The sequence below is a fragment of the Myotis myotis genome, unplaced genomic scaffold (assembly GCF_014108235.1).
Source record: "Myotis myotis isolate mMyoMyo1 unplaced genomic scaffold, mMyoMyo1.p scaffold_m19_p_60, whole genome shotgun sequence".
In the NCBI taxonomy this organism is placed as follows: domain Eukaryota; kingdom Metazoa; phylum Chordata; class Mammalia; order Chiroptera; family Vespertilionidae; genus Myotis; species Myotis myotis.
In genome coordinates, this window is record NW_023416369.1 from 11,124 (window position 1) to 30,414 (window position 19,291).

General features: G+C 50.2%; 1 protein-coding gene across 2 annotated transcripts; it reads left to right on the forward strand.

The window, feature by feature from the left end:
• The first annotated feature begins 9,816 nt into the window (after positions 1-9,816).
• On the forward strand, positions 9,817-16,807 carry LOC118659579 (interferon alpha-inducible protein 27, mitochondrial-like). Of its 2 annotated transcripts, none has more exons than XM_036315763.1 (6): positions 9,817-9,972; positions 11,614-11,758; positions 12,834-12,962; positions 15,205-15,234; positions 15,994-16,155; positions 16,585-16,807. In XM_036315763.1, exons 2-6 carry the CDS (start codon positions 11,650-11,652, stop codon positions 16,659-16,661), a joined length of 507 nt encoding a protein of 168 aa, XP_036171656.1. In that variant the 5' UTR covers positions 9,817-9,972; positions 11,614-11,649; the 3' UTR covers positions 16,662-16,807. The 2 variants fall into 2 exon arrangements, with proteins under 2 accessions (XP_036171656.1, XP_036171657.1); XM_036315764.1 differs by lacking the exon at positions 9,817-9,972 and adding an exon at positions 10,267-10,288.
• The last annotated feature ends 2,484 nt before the right edge of the window (positions 16,808-19,291 follow it).

A 19,291-nucleotide genomic window follows, 5' to 3' on the forward strand; every position in this document is an offset into this window, starting at 1 on the left:
GTTAGCTGGAAGGAAGCTCAGGAGTGGATGCATGCCACCCTAAGGCAGATGGTGCCGGAGATAATGGACCCTCCCTGGAATTCCCAACAGGTCAACATGCAGACCCCCGTGGCCGGAACTTCCTCAGCTCATGCCCCATGCCCCTCACCAAACACCTGTATAAAAAGAGGTGCCCCCCTCCCTGTTGGCGCGAATTCACTGGCCCTGCCTTTGGGGCCGGTGAGTCTGGCCTGGGGTCGCAGATTAAACCTTCTCTTTCCCTTATCTGACCGGCTTGATTCTCTTTGTTTTCCTATGTCACGAACTTTACAGGGGTGGGGAGGAGAACATGCCCATAGGGAAATTTGCTTGTGAGCCTGGGCATGTATTGGCCAGAATTTACGGAAATTTCTATTGAGCTTGCTGTTCTGAGCCTGGGGTTTCCACTCAACCCCGGGCCTCGTGCCTCCGTGTGCCGTGTGGGGCCTCTTCTGGGGTGTGTTCTGTGCCCCAGGTCCATGCGGATGGGACAGAGTGGCCGTGGCCTTGTTGGGAACAGGGGCTTGGCCGGTGGACTCCAGGTCAGAGGGGTCTCAGGGTCTGGGGTGGGTGGGCCTCACTGAGTGACAGGTGTCCTTATATATTTATTTATTTTTAAAGATTTCCTTTTTTGAAGGTTTTTTTTTTTTAAATTGTTTTATTGCTAAAAGTATTACAAAGGGTATTACATATATCTCCTTTTTTCCCCTGCCCTTGACAATCTCCAGGCCTCCCCTACCCCCCAGTGACTTATGTCCATTGGTTATGCTTATACGCATGCATGTAAGTCCTTCGGTTGATCTCTTACCCCCCCCCCCCCCCCCGCTTCTGCCCCCCTACTCTCCCCGGCCTTCCCTCTGTAGATTGACAGTCTGAGGCAGCTCTGCCTCTGTATCTATTTTTGTTCATAAGTTTATAATGGTCTTTATTATCCATGAGTGAGTGAGATCATGTGGTATTTTTCCTTCATTGACTGGCTTATTTCACTTAGCATAATGCTCTCCAGTTCCATCCACGCCGTTGCAAATGGTAAGAGTTCCTTCTTTTTTACAGCAGCATAGTATTCCATCGTGTAGATGTACCACAGTTTTCTAATCCATTCATCTACTGATGGGCACTTAGGCTGTTTCCAGATCTTAGCTATGGTGAACTGTGCTGCTATGAACATAGGGGTACATATATCCTTTCTGATTGGTGTTTCTGGTTTCTTGGGATATATTCCTAGAAGTGGGATCACAGGGTCAAATGGGAGTTCCATTTTTAACATTTTGAGGAAACTCCATACTGTCTTCCATAGTGGCTGCACCAGTCTGCATTCCCACCAGCAGTGTACAAGTGTTCCTTTTTCTCCACATCCTCTCCAGCACTTGTCGTTTGCAGATTTGTTGACGATAGCCATTCTGACCCTTGTAAGATGGTACCTCATTGTTGTTTTGATTTGCATCTCTCGGATGATTAGTGACTTTGAGCATGTTTTCAAATGTCTCTTGGCTTTCTGAATGTCCTCTCTTGAAAAGTGTCTATTTAGATCCTTTGCCCATTTTTTTATTGGATTGTTTATCTTCCTTTTGTTAAGTTGTATGAGTTCCCTATAAATTTTGGAGATTAGGCCCTTATCAGATATGACATTGACAAATATGTTTTCCCAGGCAGTGGGCTTTCTTGTTGTTTTGTTGATGGTTTCTTTTGCTGTGCAGAAGCTTTTTATTTTGACGTAGCCCCATTTGTTCATTTTCTCTTTAGTTTCAAGTGCCCTAGGAGCTGTATCGGTGAAGAAATTGCTTCGGCATATGTATGAGATTTTGTTGCCTTTGAATTCTTATAGTATTTTTATAGTTTCCCGTCGTACATTTAAGTCCTTTATCCATTTTGAGTTTATTTCTGTGTATGGTGTAAGTTGGTGGTCTAGTTTCATTTTCTTGAATGTATCTGTCCAATTTTCCCAACACCATTTATTGAAGAGACTATCTTGACTCCACTGTATGTTCTTGCCTCCTTTGTCAAATATTAATTCAGCATATTGGTTTGGGCCGATTTCTGGACTCTCTATTCTATTCCATTGATATATATGTCTGTTCTTGTGCCAGTACCAGGCAGTTTTGAGAACTGTGGCTTTGTAATACAGCTTGATATCTGGTATTGAGATCCCACCTACTTTGTTCTTTCTCAGGATCACTGCAGCTATTCGGGGTCGTTTTTTATTCCAGATGAAGTTTTGGAGAGTTCGTTCTAGATCTCTGAAGTATGCCGTTGGTATTTTAATGGGAAGTGCGTTGAACTTATAGATTGCTTTGGGTAGTGTGGACATTTTAATGATGTTGATGCTACCAATCCATGAACACGGTGTGTTCTTCCATCTGTTTATATCTTCCTCTATCTCTTTTTTCAACGTCCTGTAGTTTTCTGAGTAGAGGTCTTTTACCTCTTTAGTTAAGTTTATTCCTAGGTAGCTTAATATTTTTGGTGTGATGGTAAATGGGATTATTTTTTTAGTATCTCTTTCTGAAAGTTCACTATTGGTGTATAGAAATGCCTTAGATTTCCTGGGGTTAATTTTGTATCCTGCTACATTGCCAAATTCATGTATTCAGTTTAGTAGTTTTTTTATGGAGTCTTTAGGGTTTTGTCTGTATAATATCATGTTGTCTGCAAATAAGGACAGTTTTACTTCCTCTTTTCTAATTTGGATGCCTTTTATTTCTTCTTCTTCTCTAATTGCAATGGTTAATACTTCCAGTATTATGGTGAACAGGAGTGGTGAGAGGGGGCATCCCTGTCTTGCTCCTGTTCTTAGGGGAAATGGTGTTAGTTTTTGTCCATTGAGTATGATATTGGCTGTGGGCTTGTCATGTATGGCTTTTATTATGTTGAGGTATTATCCTTCTATTCCTCCCTTGCTGAGAGTTTTTATCAAAAATGGGTGTTGGATTTTGTCAAATGCTTTTTCTGCATCAATTGATATGACTATGTGGTTTTTTTCTTTCAATTTGTTTATGTGATGTATCACGTTTATTGATTTGCGGATATTGTACCATCCTTGCATCCTTGGGATAAATCCTAATTGGTCATGGTGTATGATCTTTCTGATGTACTGCTGGATCCGATTTGCTAAGATTTTGTTGAGGATTTTGGCATCTATGTTCATGAGGGATATTGGCCTGTAATTCTTTTTCATTGTGTTGTCTTTCCCTGGTTTTGGTATTAGGGTGATGCTGGCTTCATAGAATGAGCTTGGAAGTGTTCCTTCCTCTTGAATTTTTTGTAGTAGTCTGAGGAGGATAGGTTTTAGTTCTTCCTTGAATGTTTGGTAAAACTCCCCTGTGAAGCCATCTGGTCCTGGGCTTTTGTTTGCTGGAAGCTTTTTGATGACTGCTTCAATTTCTTCCATAGTTATTGGCCTATTGAGATTTTTGGATTCTTCCTGATTGAGTTTTGGAATGTTGTACTTTTCTAGGAATATGTCCATTTCCTCCAGGTTGTCTAGTTTGTTGGAGTAGAATTGTCCATAGTATTTTTTAACAATCATTTGTATTTCTGTGGGGTCTGTTGTTATTTTGCATCTATCGTTTCTGATTTTGTTTATTTGGGTCCTCTCTCTTTGCTTCTTGATGAGCCTGGCTAGAGGTTCATCAATCTTGTTTATCCTTTCAAAGAACCAGCTCTTGGTTTCATTGATTTTCTGTATTGTTTTTTTGGTCTCTGTGTCATTTATTTCTGCTCTAATCTTTATTATCTCCTTCCCTCTGCTCACTCTGGGGTTTTCTTGTTGCTCTCTTTCTAATTCTTTGAGATGTAGAGTTAGATGATTTACTACCATTTTTCCTTGTTTTTTTGAGATAGGCCTGTAGAGCTATAAACTTCCCTCTCAGGACTGCTTTCATTGTGTCCCATAGGTTTTGGATTGTTGTGTTTTCATTGTCATTAGTTTCCAGGATGTTTTCAATTTCTTCTTTGATTTCATTGGTAACCCAATCAATATTTAATAACATGCTATTCAGCTTCCAAGTGTTTGAGTATTTTGGGTTGTTTTTATTACAGTTTATTTCTAATATTATGCCATTGTGGTCTGAGAATATGGTTGGTATGATTTCAATCTTCTTGAAATTGGGGAGACTTTGTTTGTGACCCAATATGTAGTCTATTTTTGAATATGTCTTATGAGCACTTGAGTAGAATGTATATTCCGTGGCTTTGGGGTGAAGTGTTCTGAAGATGTCAATTAAGTCCATCTGATCTAGTGAGTCATTTAGGATTGCTGTTTCTTTGCTGATTGTTTGTCTAGAGGATTTATCCAGTGATGTCAGTGGTGTATTAAAGTCCCCTACTATGATTGCATTGTTGTCAATCTCTCCTTTGATATCTTCCAGGAGTTTTTTTTATGTATTGGGTGCTCCTGCATTGGGTGCATATATGTTTATCAGAGTTATATCTTCTTGTTGTATTGATCCCTTTAGTATTATGAAGTGGCCTTCCTTATCTCTTGTTATGGCCTTCACTTTGAGGTCTATTTTATCTGATATAAGCATTGCTACCCCAGCTTTCTTTTCCTTTCCATTTGCCTGAAAGGTATTTTTCCATCCCTTCACTTTCAGTCTGTGTGAGTCCCTTCTTCTGAGGTGGGTCTCTTGTAGACAGCAAATGTCTGTGTCATGTTTTATTATCCATTCAGCCACTCGATGTCTTTTGGTAGGAGCATTTAGTCTGTTTATGTTTAAAGTTATTGTTGAAAGGTACTTGTTTGTAGCCATTTCTTTTTTGGGTTGCTGTTTTCTTTCTGAGCTTTTTATTTCTTCTTTTTTCACCAGTCACTTTAGCATTTCTTGCATTGCTGGCTTGGTGGTGATAAACTCCCTTAGCCTTTTTTTGTCCGTGAAGCTTCTTAGTTCCCCTTCAATTTTGAATGATAGCCCTGCTGGATAGAGTATTCTTGGATTCAGTCCTTTGCTTTGCATCAGTTTGTAAATTTCCGTCCATTCTTTTCTGGCCTGATGTGTTTCTGATGAGAAATCATTTGATAATCTAATGGGAGATCCCTTGTATGTAACTTTCCGTCTCTCTCTTGCAGCCTGTAAGATTCTCTCTTTGTCCTGAACATTTGCCATGGTAATTATGATGTGTCTTGGTGTGGGTCTTTTCGGGTTCATCTTGTTGGGGACTCTCTGTGCTTGTGTGACTTTTTTCTTCCCCACCTCAGGGAAGTTTTCTGATATCATTTCTTCATATAGGTTTTCTAAGTCTTGTTCGTCTTTCTGTTGTTCTGGCACCTCTATTATTCGTATGTTGTTTTGTTTCATGTTGTCCCATAGCTCCCTTAGGCTCTCCTCCTGTCTTTTAATTTTTTTCTCCAAGTGCAGTACAGTTTGGGTGTGTTTTGTTTCCCTGTCTTCTAATTCGCTAATTCAGTCCTCCGCTTCTCCTAGTCTACTGTTGAAACTTTCAATGGTGTTTTTTATTGCTGCTATATCACTCTTCATTTCTTCTTGGTTCTTAAATAATTTATTGATTTTTTCATCTGTTTCTTTTTGCTTCTTGCATAAGTTTTTGATTTTTTTCTTCCATCCGGTTTATGCACTCTAGGACCCTTAATCTGAGTTCTTTTTCTGTTATGCTGCATGCCTCGGTTTCACTTAGCTGCTTTTCTGGTGAGTTCTCCTTTTCTTTCCTTTGGGGGTTTCTTTGTCTACCCATTTTTGATCTCACCGACATATCTAGATGTTGAGTCATTCAGTGGCTGCTCCCTGGGTGGCAGTGGCTCCTTGGGCTGTGGTTGCTCCTCGGGAAGTTGTGGTAGCAGCTGCTCCTCAATTGGCAGCAGCTCCTGTGGTGGGTGCTGTTCACCTCTGTGGTGGCTCCTCTGGCTGGTGGGGGGAGGCTTCACACACAGCTGCTGTTTCTCAGACAGAGGGTGTGGTGATCAGGAGGCTGCTGTTCTTTCAGATTTCCTTTTTTAAAAAGATGTATTTTTTATGGATTTCTGGTAGGAAGGGAGAGGAAGAGAGAGAAACCTTAATGTTGAGATTGAATCACTGATTGGCTGCCTCCTTTATGCTCTCTACTGGGGAATGACCCCCCTACCCCATAAGGGCTTCCTCTGAGGGAAGACTGGGCCTCTAAAGGCTATCTATGGGGAAAGTATCAACCATGCATGGGAATAAGCAGCCATACATTCTGGGGAGAGCGATGAAGAAGGGGGTTAGAAGGGATTCTCAGGTTGTGTTCATTGTATGTGTATCCTTTGAGTTCTTGACAGAGTTGTAGGCAAATAAGTATTTGCTGTATTATCTACCAGAGGCCTGCTGCATGGATTCGTGCACTGGTGGGGTCTGTCAGCCTGGCCTGCGCCTTCTTGCAATCCGGGAATCCTCAGGGGATGTCAGACTGCTGGTTTCGGCCTGATTCCCTCAGGCCATGGCCCAAAACTGGCAGTCTGACATCCCCCGCAGGATGTAGTAGTGCACAAAGCAGCAGGCAGCTGGGGAGGAGCCCAAGCCCAGGCTGGGCATTGGGCTGTTCCCACTCATCCTGGCTCCGCTGTGCCTGCCGCCACTGCTGCTTGGTAAGCTCACTGAGTGGTGCTCCCGCTGTGGGAGCACACTGACCACCAGGGGGCAGCTCTTGCATTGAGCATCTGCCCTCTGATGGTCCGTGTGCATCATAGCGACTGATCGACTGGTTGTTTGGTCATTTGGTAGCTGGGTCACTTAGGCTTTTATATATATAGATAGCTTTTTGGATGCCTGAGAATATTTGCTATTCTGTACAGTGCGTATTTTAGGAGCAGCTGTAAGGTAAGAAAGAGGAGAGCAGATGTGCAAGTCTCTTTCAACAATTTGCTGTGATGGCAGCAGAGACATTGACTGGCACTTTTTTTTAATATACTTTATTGATTTTTTACAGAGAGGAAGGGAGAGGGATAGAGAGTCAGAAACATCGATGGGAGAGAAACATTGATCAGCTGCCTCCTGCACACCTCCCACTGGGGATGTGCCCACAACCAAGGCACATGCCCTTGACCCAAATCGAACCCGGAACCCTCCAGTCCGCAGGCCGACGCTCTATCCACTGAGCCAAACCAGTCATGGCACATTGACTGACACTTGGTGAGGGCTTGGGGTCAGAAAGCTATTAGGATGTTGTTCTCTATAGTAACTAATTTCCCCTTGTTACCGTAAAAGTATTCCAACCTGTAAGAATTTTTTTGTGAGTTTATTTGAGCCAAACTGTCAATAATTGCCAGGAAGCAGAATCTCAACATATTGGGATAATATCCGGAGACTGGCAGTTTTTCTCCTCGTTTTATACAGTGCAATCAAAGGTGGAGATGTAAGTGGATTGCATGAAATCCACTGGTGCTAGATTAGGGGGCGGGTGGGAGAAAGCAAAGCAGGGAGACCTCTGGGATTGGATAAAAAATAAAGTTACAGACACACACTTCTTTTACTTAGGTGGGTGCAGGATAGTTAACAGTCAACAATTAACTCAATAATAATGAGGGGATGTGTGGTCTCGCAGAGTGGTGCTGTGCTTTGATGGATCCGGAAAAAGGGAAAGTTCTGTGACATTCCAACGATATGCTATCATGGAAGCAAAAAGACAGTACTGCAGAGGTCCTTAAACTTTTTAAACAGGGGGCCAGTTCACTGTCCCTCAAACTGCTGGAGGGCCAGACTATAGTTTAAAAAAAAACTATGAACAAATTCCTATGCACACTGTGGGCCGCATGTGGCCCGCAGGCCATAGTTTGAGGACGCCCGGACAATAGGTTCAGTTCAGGTAAAGATTGACCTTTGTGAGGGAAGATACCGGCCTAGGACGTGACTACCCGCCATAACTGCTTTTAGTTAAAGTTTTCATTCCAGACCATCCTTTGAGGTTACTTTAGGACTTTGAGTTTGCAAGGCTGCCAGGCAGGCCTCCTTCTGGGCGGAACTGCTTTATAAACACCCGAGCCAGACCAGGAACACAGCCAAGCTCAGTTCTGCGTTTCTGGGGATTCAGGACAGAGAGCAGCTTCAGTACAAGATCCAAGCCTTGGACTTGGAAGAGAGGATGAAATCCGAGGAGCTGGGGTAGTTTCCCCGAAGCCCTGGATGGAAGGCAGAGGTTATGGACACAGATCTGGCGGTTGGTGGAGTTGACATTGGAAAGATAATTCTTTTGTGATTGCATCTAACTTCTTGATGAACTACGAAGTGATCATCTGAGAGTGAGCTGGGAAGAGATGGTGACAGAAGCTCTAGAAGTTGCATTTACTCTTGAGAGTTTGTAGAATTGCTGGATAAAACTCATGCCCCACATGCTGGCCGGGCGTCCTTCCACCCAGAAGTGAGTTAAGCCTCAGCACCTGCTGTGAACCCCCTGCAGAACCAGGGTGGGCGTTGTTAGGATGTTGAGACTGATGATGCCACACACACACTTTCAGTGTGTGAATTAGCGCACTCTCTGGTGTTGAAAGTACCTGATGGGAGGTGTGCTGGTGGGAGGGGTGTGGATTCCTGAACAGGGAAGCAAGTGAAAATAACATGTTCCGGTGTGAGTGTGCGAGTGTGCGTGCACACGTGTGTGTGAAAAGAAAAAAAAAAGAAAAGAACATGTTCCTGTCACACTGCCCATGCTGAATATTGACATGGAAAGGACAGGCATTTCCATCTGTTCTCCACGCAGCAGGCAGAGGGAACCTGACCTAGTCATTCCCTGCGTAGCTTCCCAGGTTGCTCAGCGCGCAAGATCCAGTCCTGGCAGGGGCTTGCGAGGCCTTGTGAGGACCCCGCAGGGGGACCCTCGCTCTGTCCCACCGACCGACGGCTACCCCAATCAACCGCAGGAGACGTCACTTGATGCAAACAGCATGAGGCTTTATTCCAGCGCGCACTGGGGCTCAACCCGTACTCACTCACGCAGGAGTAGAGGAGTTGGGCCCCCAGCAAGCGGTCTTTCAGCTATTTATATGCAAAAATCACACATCAGGGAGGGGGGTGGCATGCAGGAGGGCGAGAGGAGAACAGAGAGATTCCAAAGGGGTCTGGTTCGTGTCTTGATAGGGCATTCCTGCCTGGTGTTTTCACAACCTGTTTATCTCAAGGTTGATTGAAGCCCAGTTTACTCAGCCTGCCCTTTGTTGGGGCTATCTCCTGAAACAGCCTTAGGGAGGGCGTCATTCTCTCTGTTCCTATCTCTAGTGGGGGAAGCCTAGGGAGTTGAGATAAAACAGGCAGCTAGGCCTGGCAGCTGGGCCTGTGCAGTTTGTAACATTCTTTTATTCTTTCAGCCTCACACAGCCTGGCTCCCCCTTAACTTCTCACCTCACTTCGGGCCTCCCTCCCTCTTCCTCTCATACCTGGACTCTACCTCCTTTTGCTTCAGGAAGTCTTCAAATCGCACTCGGTATATTCAGTTCTTTACCTTATTTCTCTTCCCTGACAGCCGTAGCTCCAGGAGGACACATGGGTGGTCTAGCTTGGCCCTGCTCTGACTCCATACCTAGACCCACCGCCACATGGTGGGCCTTCAGTACAGGTTTTTGGAAGAACTGAACATCTGTCCATTGCACGGATGAATGCTTTTCTGAAAACCATCTTCTTGTCTCCATTAGAAGTTAATGTTTACCCTTTTATTATATGACTTTTATCTCATTTCTTATGATCTTTACTACGCAGAGTGCACATCCCACCCCCGAATTGAATGATGAAGTGTCCTCCATTACGGACAGTGGTGGATCCACGGCCGGATCCCACACCTACAGCAGGATTTCCCCCCTGACTGGGAGAGGGAAACATTGGGATGCAGTTTCAGTTTCTTGTAAAACAAATGCAGTTTCAGTTTCCCGTAAAAGGAAACTTATCTCATTTGCTCTCTGCATCCCTGGGGGCGAGTCTGCTCCGCTTCCTGGATGTTATCACAACTCAAACCCTCCGGCAGAGTCGGTTCTGCATTTCAGAGAATCCTCTTCTCTAGGTAAGACATGGACTGCGGGCGGAGGGCTGCTCCTTCCATGGCCCTCCACCTGGGATGGCCTGTGGGCTCAGGGAGTGGAGTGCAGACCCTGTGGGTCTACTCACAGAACACCTTGTTTCTCATCAGAGAAAAGGGGGGGAGGGGCTCCAGCCCCCAGCTGCCCCCCCAGGATCTAGGACTCTGGGGACTACGCCTCCTCCATTCCTGGGTGGGGGGTGCGACAGGCGGGGAGAAGTGGGGGAAGAATCCAGTTAGGTTTAGAAGGAAGCAGATCAGAGCCACGCCAAGCTGGAGCTTTGGGAGCAGCTGAACCAGGGTTGGTGGCACTTTTTTTCTTTTTTTAATATATTTTTATTGATTTCAGAGAGGAAGGGAGAGGGAGAGAGAGATAGGAACATCAATGATGAGAGAGAATCATTGACCAGCTGCCTCCTGCACACCCCCAATGGGATTGAGCCCACAACCGGGGCATATGGCCTGGACTGGAATCGAACCTGGGCCCTTTAGTCCATAGGCTGACCCTCTATCCACTGAGCCAAACCAGCTAGGGCTCCATGGCACTTTGGCATAAAGTCCTTGTAACCTTGGGTGAATCCCTCATCCTCTCTGTGCCAGACAATGTTTTCTCATTTATAAAAGGCAGATGGTGCCCTAACTGGATTGGCTCAGCGATAGAGTGTCAGCCTGTGGACTCAAGGGTCCCAGGTTTGATTCCGGTCAAGGGCATGTACCTTGGTTGCGGGCACATCCCCAGAAGGAGGTGTGCGGGAGGCAGCTGATTGATGTTTCTAACTCTCTATCCCTCTCCCTTCCTCTCTGTAAAAAAATCAATAAAATATATTTTTTTAAAGTATATATATATAATAATAAAAGCGTAATATGCTAATTAGGCCAGAGGTCCTTCTGGACGACCTTCCAGATGAGCCTGGGCTGCCAGGGCCGCAGCTGTGGGGTCCAAGCCCCTTGCATGAATTTCGTGCATCTGGCCTCTAGTATACATATAAAAGGCAGATGGTGATCTCCTTACCATTGTGCCAGTGGAGGGATTGCATCAGAGCAGGAGCCCAGAGTAACCCTTCAAAGTGGAATTGGTTCTGGTTTTCTTTTTCTGTTTTTGTTTTTTTTAAAATATGTTGTTATTGATTTCAGAGAGGAAGGGGGATGGAGAGAGATAGAAACATCAGTGATAAAAGAGAATCATGGATGGGCTGCCTCCTGCATGCCACACACTGGGGATCGAGCCCTAAGCCCGGTCATGTGCCCTGACTGGGAACCGAACTGTGATCTGCTGGTTCATAGGTCGACCCTCGGTCAGCCAGCCGGGCTAATTTTCTCATTCTGATTTTCTCATTTCTCATGGGGCCTGTAAGTGGCCCCATGGAGATTGAAGGGAGTTCTAGAAATATCTAAGGAGTCAATGTGTTGTCAGGCGAAAGGAAGCCGCCCACCTGGGGAAATAAAATCTACCCTGTCCACTTCACCCTCCACTTCCATCCCCCCAATTCCCAGCCCTGGACCCTTTCCAGGCCTGCTGCCCCCCAAGCTCAGAGAAGCCTCTCAACTACCCCTCCCCCAGCCCCTGTAGAGGCGGTGGGGAAACCCCAGTTCCAGTGTCCCTGTCCCTGACGCAGCTTCTTGCAGGTTTGGCTCCCCTGAGTGCTTATTGCTCTGTGCACCATGGAAGGCATCTTGGCCTCTTCCGTCGTCACCAAGATCCTGTCAGCAGCGAGCCTGGCCAAAGCCGGGGCGGCCTCCAGCAGTGTCCTGGCTGGGCTGTCATCCATGGGTGAGCTCCTGGGAGGGCCGGAGCGGCAGGAGGCAGCTGGGGAGGAGGGCCAGCGAGTGTCCTTCCTGCTTAGGGCCCCACGGGGAGGGACAGAGGGGCGTTACCTGCGGGGCTTCCCACTGGGGGTGTGTCCTGGCCGGTGAAGGGGTTTGGGTGCCCTCCCCACTGGGCCCAGACTGAGGGGACCCTGCCTGGGTCCCGCTCCCTGGCTCTCATTTCCCTTGGGTTCACCCCCAGAACTCACCTCCTTTAGTTACGTTGTTTTTAAATTAAATTTTATTTTTATTTTTATTATTTTTTAATCCTTATCTGAGGATATTTTTCCATTGAGTTTTAGAGAGTGGGAGAGGGAAAGACAGAGAGAAATATTGATGTGAGAGAAACACACCGATTGGTTGCCCCTGCACGAGCCCTGACCAGGGTCTGGGTGGGTGAGGAGCCTGCCCTTGACCAGAATCGAACCCGGGACCCTTCAGTCCGGGGCCGATGCTCTATCCACTGAACCACACTGGCCAGGGCGTCACCTCCTTTAGTTTTCTTATCTCTGCATCCCGCCTTTCGTAGCAGTTTGCAATGTGGGGTCTCAGACCCAGAGCGCCGGTGTTAGCAGAATTCTTCGGTTTGGGCCTATTTTCTTTGTTAGTTCGTGTGAGCCCCTCTTGGGTTTATTTCTTTATTTTGCTGTTTATCTTCTCCTTTGTTCCCCCCACCCCCTACCTCAAGGTCAGCCTTTCTAATATGTTCAATGTGTGTCTGTTTTTCAATGTATGTTTTTGCAGAATGTGTATTTTCTGTTTGCATGTGTTCTCCTTTACTTACTGAATAATGGCTATCTCCCTCGATGTTTTTTTTTGTTTTTTGGGGGTTTTTTTTGCATGAAAAACGATGTTTCTGAGATCTGTCAGTATCGCGAACCTGCGGCCCGGGGGGCGGATGTGCGCTCACCCACACTGACCTTTCTCTCCACCCCCCACCTGCCCAAAGACCTGGCGTGACGTGGGGGGAAGGCGGCCACAGGGCCCCTGACCCCGGCCTGACGCTGGCCCCTGTGCACTCACCCCGTCTTCTTCCTCAGGGCTCACCATGTCATCCAAAGCCGCCCTGGGCTCCGCTGCATCCTCCCTGGGGTCCATGCTGGGGGCGCTGCAAGCCTCCTCCCTGCTGGCATCCCCCGTGGCAGCCGTGACCGCTAGCCCCCTCGGAGGTAACTGGCTTGGCCAGCAGACACCCTCCCTGGCGCCCTTCCCCGGTCCTCCTGTTGGTGAGGAACAAGGAGGACTCCTCAGCTGATGATGAAAAAGAAGGACAGCTGGGTTTTCCCAAACACTAGCCCAGTGGCCAGGCTTAGCATCCGCCGTTGATCAAGTGGTTGAATTCTCATAACTACCCCCGACAAAGATAATATTGATAATATTGTCCTTTATTTACAAATGAGGAAACCTTCGTGGCCCTGGCCGGTAGCTCAGATGGTGAGAGTGCCACGGTTGTGGGTTCGATCCCCAGTCAGGGCACATGTAAGAATCAACCAATGAATGCATCCATCTATAAGTAGAACAACAAACTGATGATTTTCTCTCTCTCTCTCATCAATTAAAAAAAATTTTTTTAAAGAAAAAAGGAAATAAGCCATTGTGCAGGAGCCCACGCAGGAAAGGGCCAGGCCCTGGGGAGCTTAAGTAGAAAGAAAATGCAGGTGACCATGGCGGGGGTGGGGGTGGGGGGGCGCCTCAAGGCAGGTTGCAAGCAGCACCCTTCCCCCTGGGCCTTCTGATACCTGGGAGGATGCAGAAGTGGTAAGTGGGCAGTAAGTTTCTCCGTGACCTTGTTCTGGGAAGAGAAGCACATTTCAAGGCCAAGGCCCTGAAGGAGAACCAGGGTCCGATAAAGTATGTTTCCTCCTGTCCCAACTTGCCTTCTGCCCGTGGGAGGGGAGCCGGCGACTGGGCAGAGCCGGTGCGGTGGGAGCAGAGCCAGGCCAGGTGGGAGGTCGCTGTCGGATATCAGAGGCCAGGGGTGGCCACGGCTGGGCCTCACCCCCCTGCTGAGCAATAATGTGAAGCAGCAAATCCTTTCTAACTGGGCTCTTGGTTTTTTTGTGTGTTTTTTAAAATATGTTTTTATTCATTTCAGAGAGAGGAAAGGAGAGGGAGAGAGAGATAGAAACATCGATGAGAGAGAAATATCATCCATCAGCTGCCTCCTGCACGCACCCTATTGGGGATCAAGCCCACAGTCTGGGTATGTACCCTTAACTGGAATCGAACCCAGGACCCTTCCGTCTGCAGGCCGATGCTCTAACCACTGAACCAAACCAACTAAGGCCAAAAAATATATATACTAGTACATTATAAAAGTAATAATATGATCTAGTGCTAAGTAGCTCTAGCCACAGGGGAGCAAGGACGAGTTCTGGTTGGGAGGGTCAGGGTGGCTGCCTGGAGGAGAGGGCAAGTCAGGCCCCGAAGAACCCGGAGCATTCGCTCATCCAAGCGTTCCCCAGTGCTGCCTGATGTCAGCCATTCTCTCTCCGCCAGGACTGACTGCCGGCTGAGGAGCCGGTATACTTCTCCACTAAGCAAACATCAACCCCGATTTAGATGAACTAACATCCTGCCCAATCAAACTACCGTGCCCTAAGTCACTTGGCCATTGTGCAGGAGCCCGCACAGGAAGGGCCAAGCCTGGGAGCTCCAGTAGAAAGGAAATGCAGGGGCCCAGCACCGTCCCCCTGGGTGACCACTGGGGGAGGGGGGGGCGGGCGCCTCAAGGCAGGTTGCAAGCAGCACCCTTCCCCCTGGGCCTTCTAGAGCAGTGGTTCTCAACCTTGGCCGCACATTAGAATCACCTGGGAATCTTTTAAAACCCTGATTTCTGGGCCTCGTCCTCCAGAAATTCTGTTTCTTTATGGCTAATGCTCTGGCCCCACCCCATAACAAAGAAACAGAATTTCCGGAGGATGAAGCCCAGAAATCAGGGTTTTAAAAAGATTCTCAGGTGATTCTAATGTGCAGCCCAGGTTGAGAACCACTGTTCTAGAGGATCTCCCCATCCCCCTGCCTCCGCCCCCAAATCAGCAGACAGATAAAATCAACAAAACTGCATCAGAGGATGAGTTTTCAGGCGCAGGGACCTGAAACCTGTGCCCAGATGGTTCCAGGTCACGGCCGCACGTTCACTTAGTATGGTCATTGCCTCTGCCATCAGCCTGCCCGGCAACCCTCGCCCAGCTCAGGGCTGTGAAGCTGCCCCTCTCCGAAACCCCACTTCTCAGAGTGAAGACGGGGGGGGGGGGGGGTGGGTAGGGGTGTGGGGGTGTCAGGCAGGGTCATTCCTTCCTGTGTCCCCACCTGGGCAGCCCCTCCCTGTCGGTGGTCGGTGGCCCTGGGCTCCGGGATGGGAGGGAGGCCAGGGTGGACCTTCTTACAGAATGTCCTTTTGGTTTCCAGTCAAGGTTGCCGTGGCTGTGGCCGGAGGAGGTAAGTTTCTTTAGGGAAAGGACTCAAGTCCCCGTGTCCCCAGATTCTGGGATTGGGAGCGCCCAGCCGTGTGCGTGCTCAGGTTGGCCCGGCCTCCCCTATGCCAGGGAAGGAGATGGAAGGACGGAGAGGAGCAGGAAGACAGGGTCCAGGAACAAGAAACGGATCTAGAGCAAGAGAGCCTGGAGGCTGGGGCGGAGGCAGCCCCATGGGGCCTGTGCCCTCAGGGCAGAGCAGCCCGGGTGCGACTTGGAGGTCTCTGAGAACGCACGCCTCTGAGCTCCCACTTCCTCCCTACCACGGGGCCCATGCTGCCCCTGCAGCTGTGGGAGGGTTACCGAGGCTGAACCGTGTGCGCCCCGAGGTCCCAGGCTTTTGACTGCTCCTGGGGACGCCGCCCTGGAGCTGCTGGCTCATGGGGGGCCCTGGGTGCGGGGCTGACCATCCTGGACACCTCCTCAGCCCAGACAGGAGCTGGAGGCCGCGCCCCAGGCCTGCAGCGCACTAATGGGAACCCTGAGACCCAAGAACGGGGCTCTCCCACGGGCGGTCCTGCTGCAGACCTAAGCCGGGCCCAGCCCCATTCTCGGCGACCCCACCTGCTCTCCCCACCTGTCCTGTGGCTGCTGGCCAGGCCCAGTCTTTCCCAAGTTCAGAGTTCACCCCTTCCCTCACCCCCTTGAGGCCCCCCAAGCTTGTGTGTGTGTGGGGGTCCATTTCCCTGAGTGTGGCCTTGACCCAGCTCCTCTCCCTGGACAGCCGTGACTGTGGGTGCTGTGCCCGTGGTTTTGGGCGCCGTGGGCTTCACTGGGGCAGGAATCACCGCCTCCTCCCTGGCAGCCAAGATGATGTCGGTGTCCGCCATCGCCAACGGGGGCGGGGTTGCCGCTGGCAGCCTGGTGGCTACTCTGCAGTCTGTGGGTAAGTGTCCCCGGTGGGGCGAGAAGGACGAGGGCCTCAGAGGGTCCAGCCCGGTCCTAGCCCAGTGAGCTTTGGTCTCTGTGCCTGTGTCACCTTCCGGGTCCTCTCGCTGGAGGGGGGAAGGAGCCCTGGCCCTGGGCTGTTGGGCTCCGTGGGCTCTGCCCAAAGGGTTTGCTGGGTAACTTGGAGTGTCTTCACCCCACCTGGGGTCCAGCCCCTCCCAGCTCTCAGGGTGACCCTGGAGTGCACCCCCCTGGGGAGCTGCCTGCAGCAGCCCGCCCAGAGCAGAGGTCCTGGGGGGTGGGAAACCCAGGAGGGTGCTGACTGGGTGTGTGGGCCTCAGGCCCCCCTGAGAGGCCCGCTCCGGCATCTCTGGCCCCTCGGAGCTGTCCCTGGGCCCTCTCTGCTCAGCCCCTTCTTCTTCCGCAGGAGCAGCCGGGCTGTCCCTGTCGTCCAAAGTCATCCTGGGCACCACTGGGTCCGCCCTGGTGTCCCTGGTGGTTTAGCTTCCTGCCACTCCAGTGCGGAGAAGAGGAACAGGGGGGGCCCTGCTCCCCAGCCCGATGCAGTGGGTCCAGACCCGGGGTGACAGTGTGCCACATGCTGCACCCCCCGAAAGAAATAAAGAATAAAAACAAGGTGTTGCCACCCCTGTCGGATTCCTTCCTTCTCGCTGCAGTCAGGTGGGGGAAGCCTCGCTTCACTTTCCGAGCCCGATGGTGTTGGGGTGCCGAGACCCATGGTGTTGGGGTGCCGTGAGCTGGAAGGAACCTAAATGGGAAGCCTGGATGCGGCCCCTGCCCAGCTTCTGACTCTGAATGTGGCCCCGGCTGCCGGTCGGCTTCTCTGTGGGCCTGCGTCTGCCTCTCTGGGTGGGGAGCTGACCTCAGGGAGCTCTAAGCTCCAGCCGGGACGGGGCTGGCTCAGGTGTGCAGCGCGGGGAAGTGGGACAGCAGGGCATCCTGTTTGGAGCTGCTTGTGTGAAAGCCAGACTCTCATTTGCACAGTCGCCCACGCCTGGCCTCTGACGTCCGATCGCGATCTCCCACGTGGCCTGGCTCCGCTCCCACCGCACCGGCTCTGCCCGGTCGCTGCCCCCGCGGGCCGGCCCCCCTCCCACAGGCAGAAGGCAAGTTGGGACAGGAGGAAATTTACTTCATCGGCTCTGGCTCTCCTTCAGGGCCCTGGTCTTGAAATGTGCTTCTCTTCCCAGAACAAGGTCGTGGAGAAACTTACCGTTAGGCCCGGATCCCCCCAAAGCATAGAAAGTTCACTGGCATTGATTCACAAACCTTTCCCCCAACTCTGAGCAAGTGCCGTGGCCCAGGGCCCGGGCTGGGTGCCAGGGAACCCCGCCTTTTCCTAGGCAGTGATCCTGGTCCGCTGGGGGGATGGACCACCAGGCACGGCTCCCTGAGGGGGCATTGCTGGAGGGGTGCCCAGGGGAAGGCAGGTAACAGCGGGGTCTTCGTGCATGAAGCTGCTGCAACAAATATCACAAAGACTGGGTGGGGGATGAATAATAGACATTTACGTCTCCCAGGCCTGGAGGCTGGGACGTCAAAGACCAAGGCACCGGCAGATAGGTGCCTGGTGAGGGCCTGCTTCCTGGACAGCCATCTTTTCGGGTGTCCTCCCCTGAGAAAAGGGGCATTCGATTCCAGTCAGGAGGGCTCCACCCCCATCATAGGCACTTCCCAAGGCCATCACCTTGGGATCTGGGGCGAGGAGGAGGGGGGGCACGAACATTCAGATTACAGCAGGCATGCTGGGAAAGGGAGCTTGCACTCGGTCCTCAGAGTTTTAGAGGCACGGAGGGTTTTCATCATGACGGTGACCCAGTTGCTGACCTCACACTCTGCACACTCCACCCTGGGCCCTCCGGCAGCCTAACGGGATCTGTTTCCAACAACAACTAAACCTGCGAGTCCAGTGGACATGTCAGAAAGTTAAAGAACTCAGCTGTGTCCTCACGTGGCTCCTATTTGGATCGTGATGCCTGGTTGCTATGCAGCCATAAAGCCCTTGGGGTATTTTTTTTTTTTAAATCCTCACCAGAGGATACTTTTCCATTGTTTTTACGGGGAGGGGGGGGGAGGGAGAAAGGAAGATTGATGCCCCCCACTGGGGGTGGGGAGCGGAACCTGCAACCCAGGTATGTGCCCTTGACCAGGAATCAAACCCTCAACCCTTCAGTGTGCAGGCCACAGCTCTAGCCAGTGAGTACACTGGCCAGCCCCCCGTCCACCTCCCCCCCCCCCCCCCCGCCTTGGGGTATTGATTAATTCACTACTTGCTTCTTTTTCTTTCTCACCTTTCTTTGATGCCTTGGAGAGTCTGATAAAAGCTGTGAACCACTTCCCCCAAAACGCACACATTCTCAAAATAATGCCTCCACGTTCAGGGTGATCATTAGAGCTTCCGAAGGCCTTCCTTGGAGCTGAAGGCGAGAGCCCTGCCTTCACTAGAAGTCCACGTTCCCCACGAGAAGAGCACTGGGTCTGACCTGGACCAGGAGGATGGACGGGCCTCCCTCCCTGCTGAGACCCAGCACACAGCGCTGCAGCCCCCACCCCCACCCCCAGCCACAGCTCCCATCCTTCTGGGCTCTGTGTCCTGAACACCCGCCCCCCCCCCCCCCCCACCCCGGCCCCTGACTCATAAAGACCAGACCTGTTTCTATTCTGACTTTGAGTTTTCAGCCCCACCTCTGGGTTCTCGCTCTGACCTGGTTCTCTGCCTCCGGCCTCAGGTCTGGCCTGCATAGTAGGCAGAATTCTGAGCAGGGCAATTGGTAACCCTTACCCCTGTATACTCCCCCACCTCTGGGTGTGGGGTGGGCCCTGTACATAGGATGAAAATTCACTCCTGTATCATGTAAAGTTACATGGCGGAAGGGAGATTTCACAAGTGGGTCTAATGTAATCACATGACCCTTTAAAAGCAGAGAGTGGCCCAGCCAGTGTGGCTCAGTGGTTGAGTGTTGACCTATGAACCAGGAGGTCACGGTTTGATTCCTGGTCAGGGCACATGCCCAGGTTGCAGGCTTGATCCCTGGTATAGGGTGTGCAGGAGGCAGCCAATCAATGATTCTTTGTCATCACCGATGTTTCTCTCTCTCTTCCTCTCCTTTTCT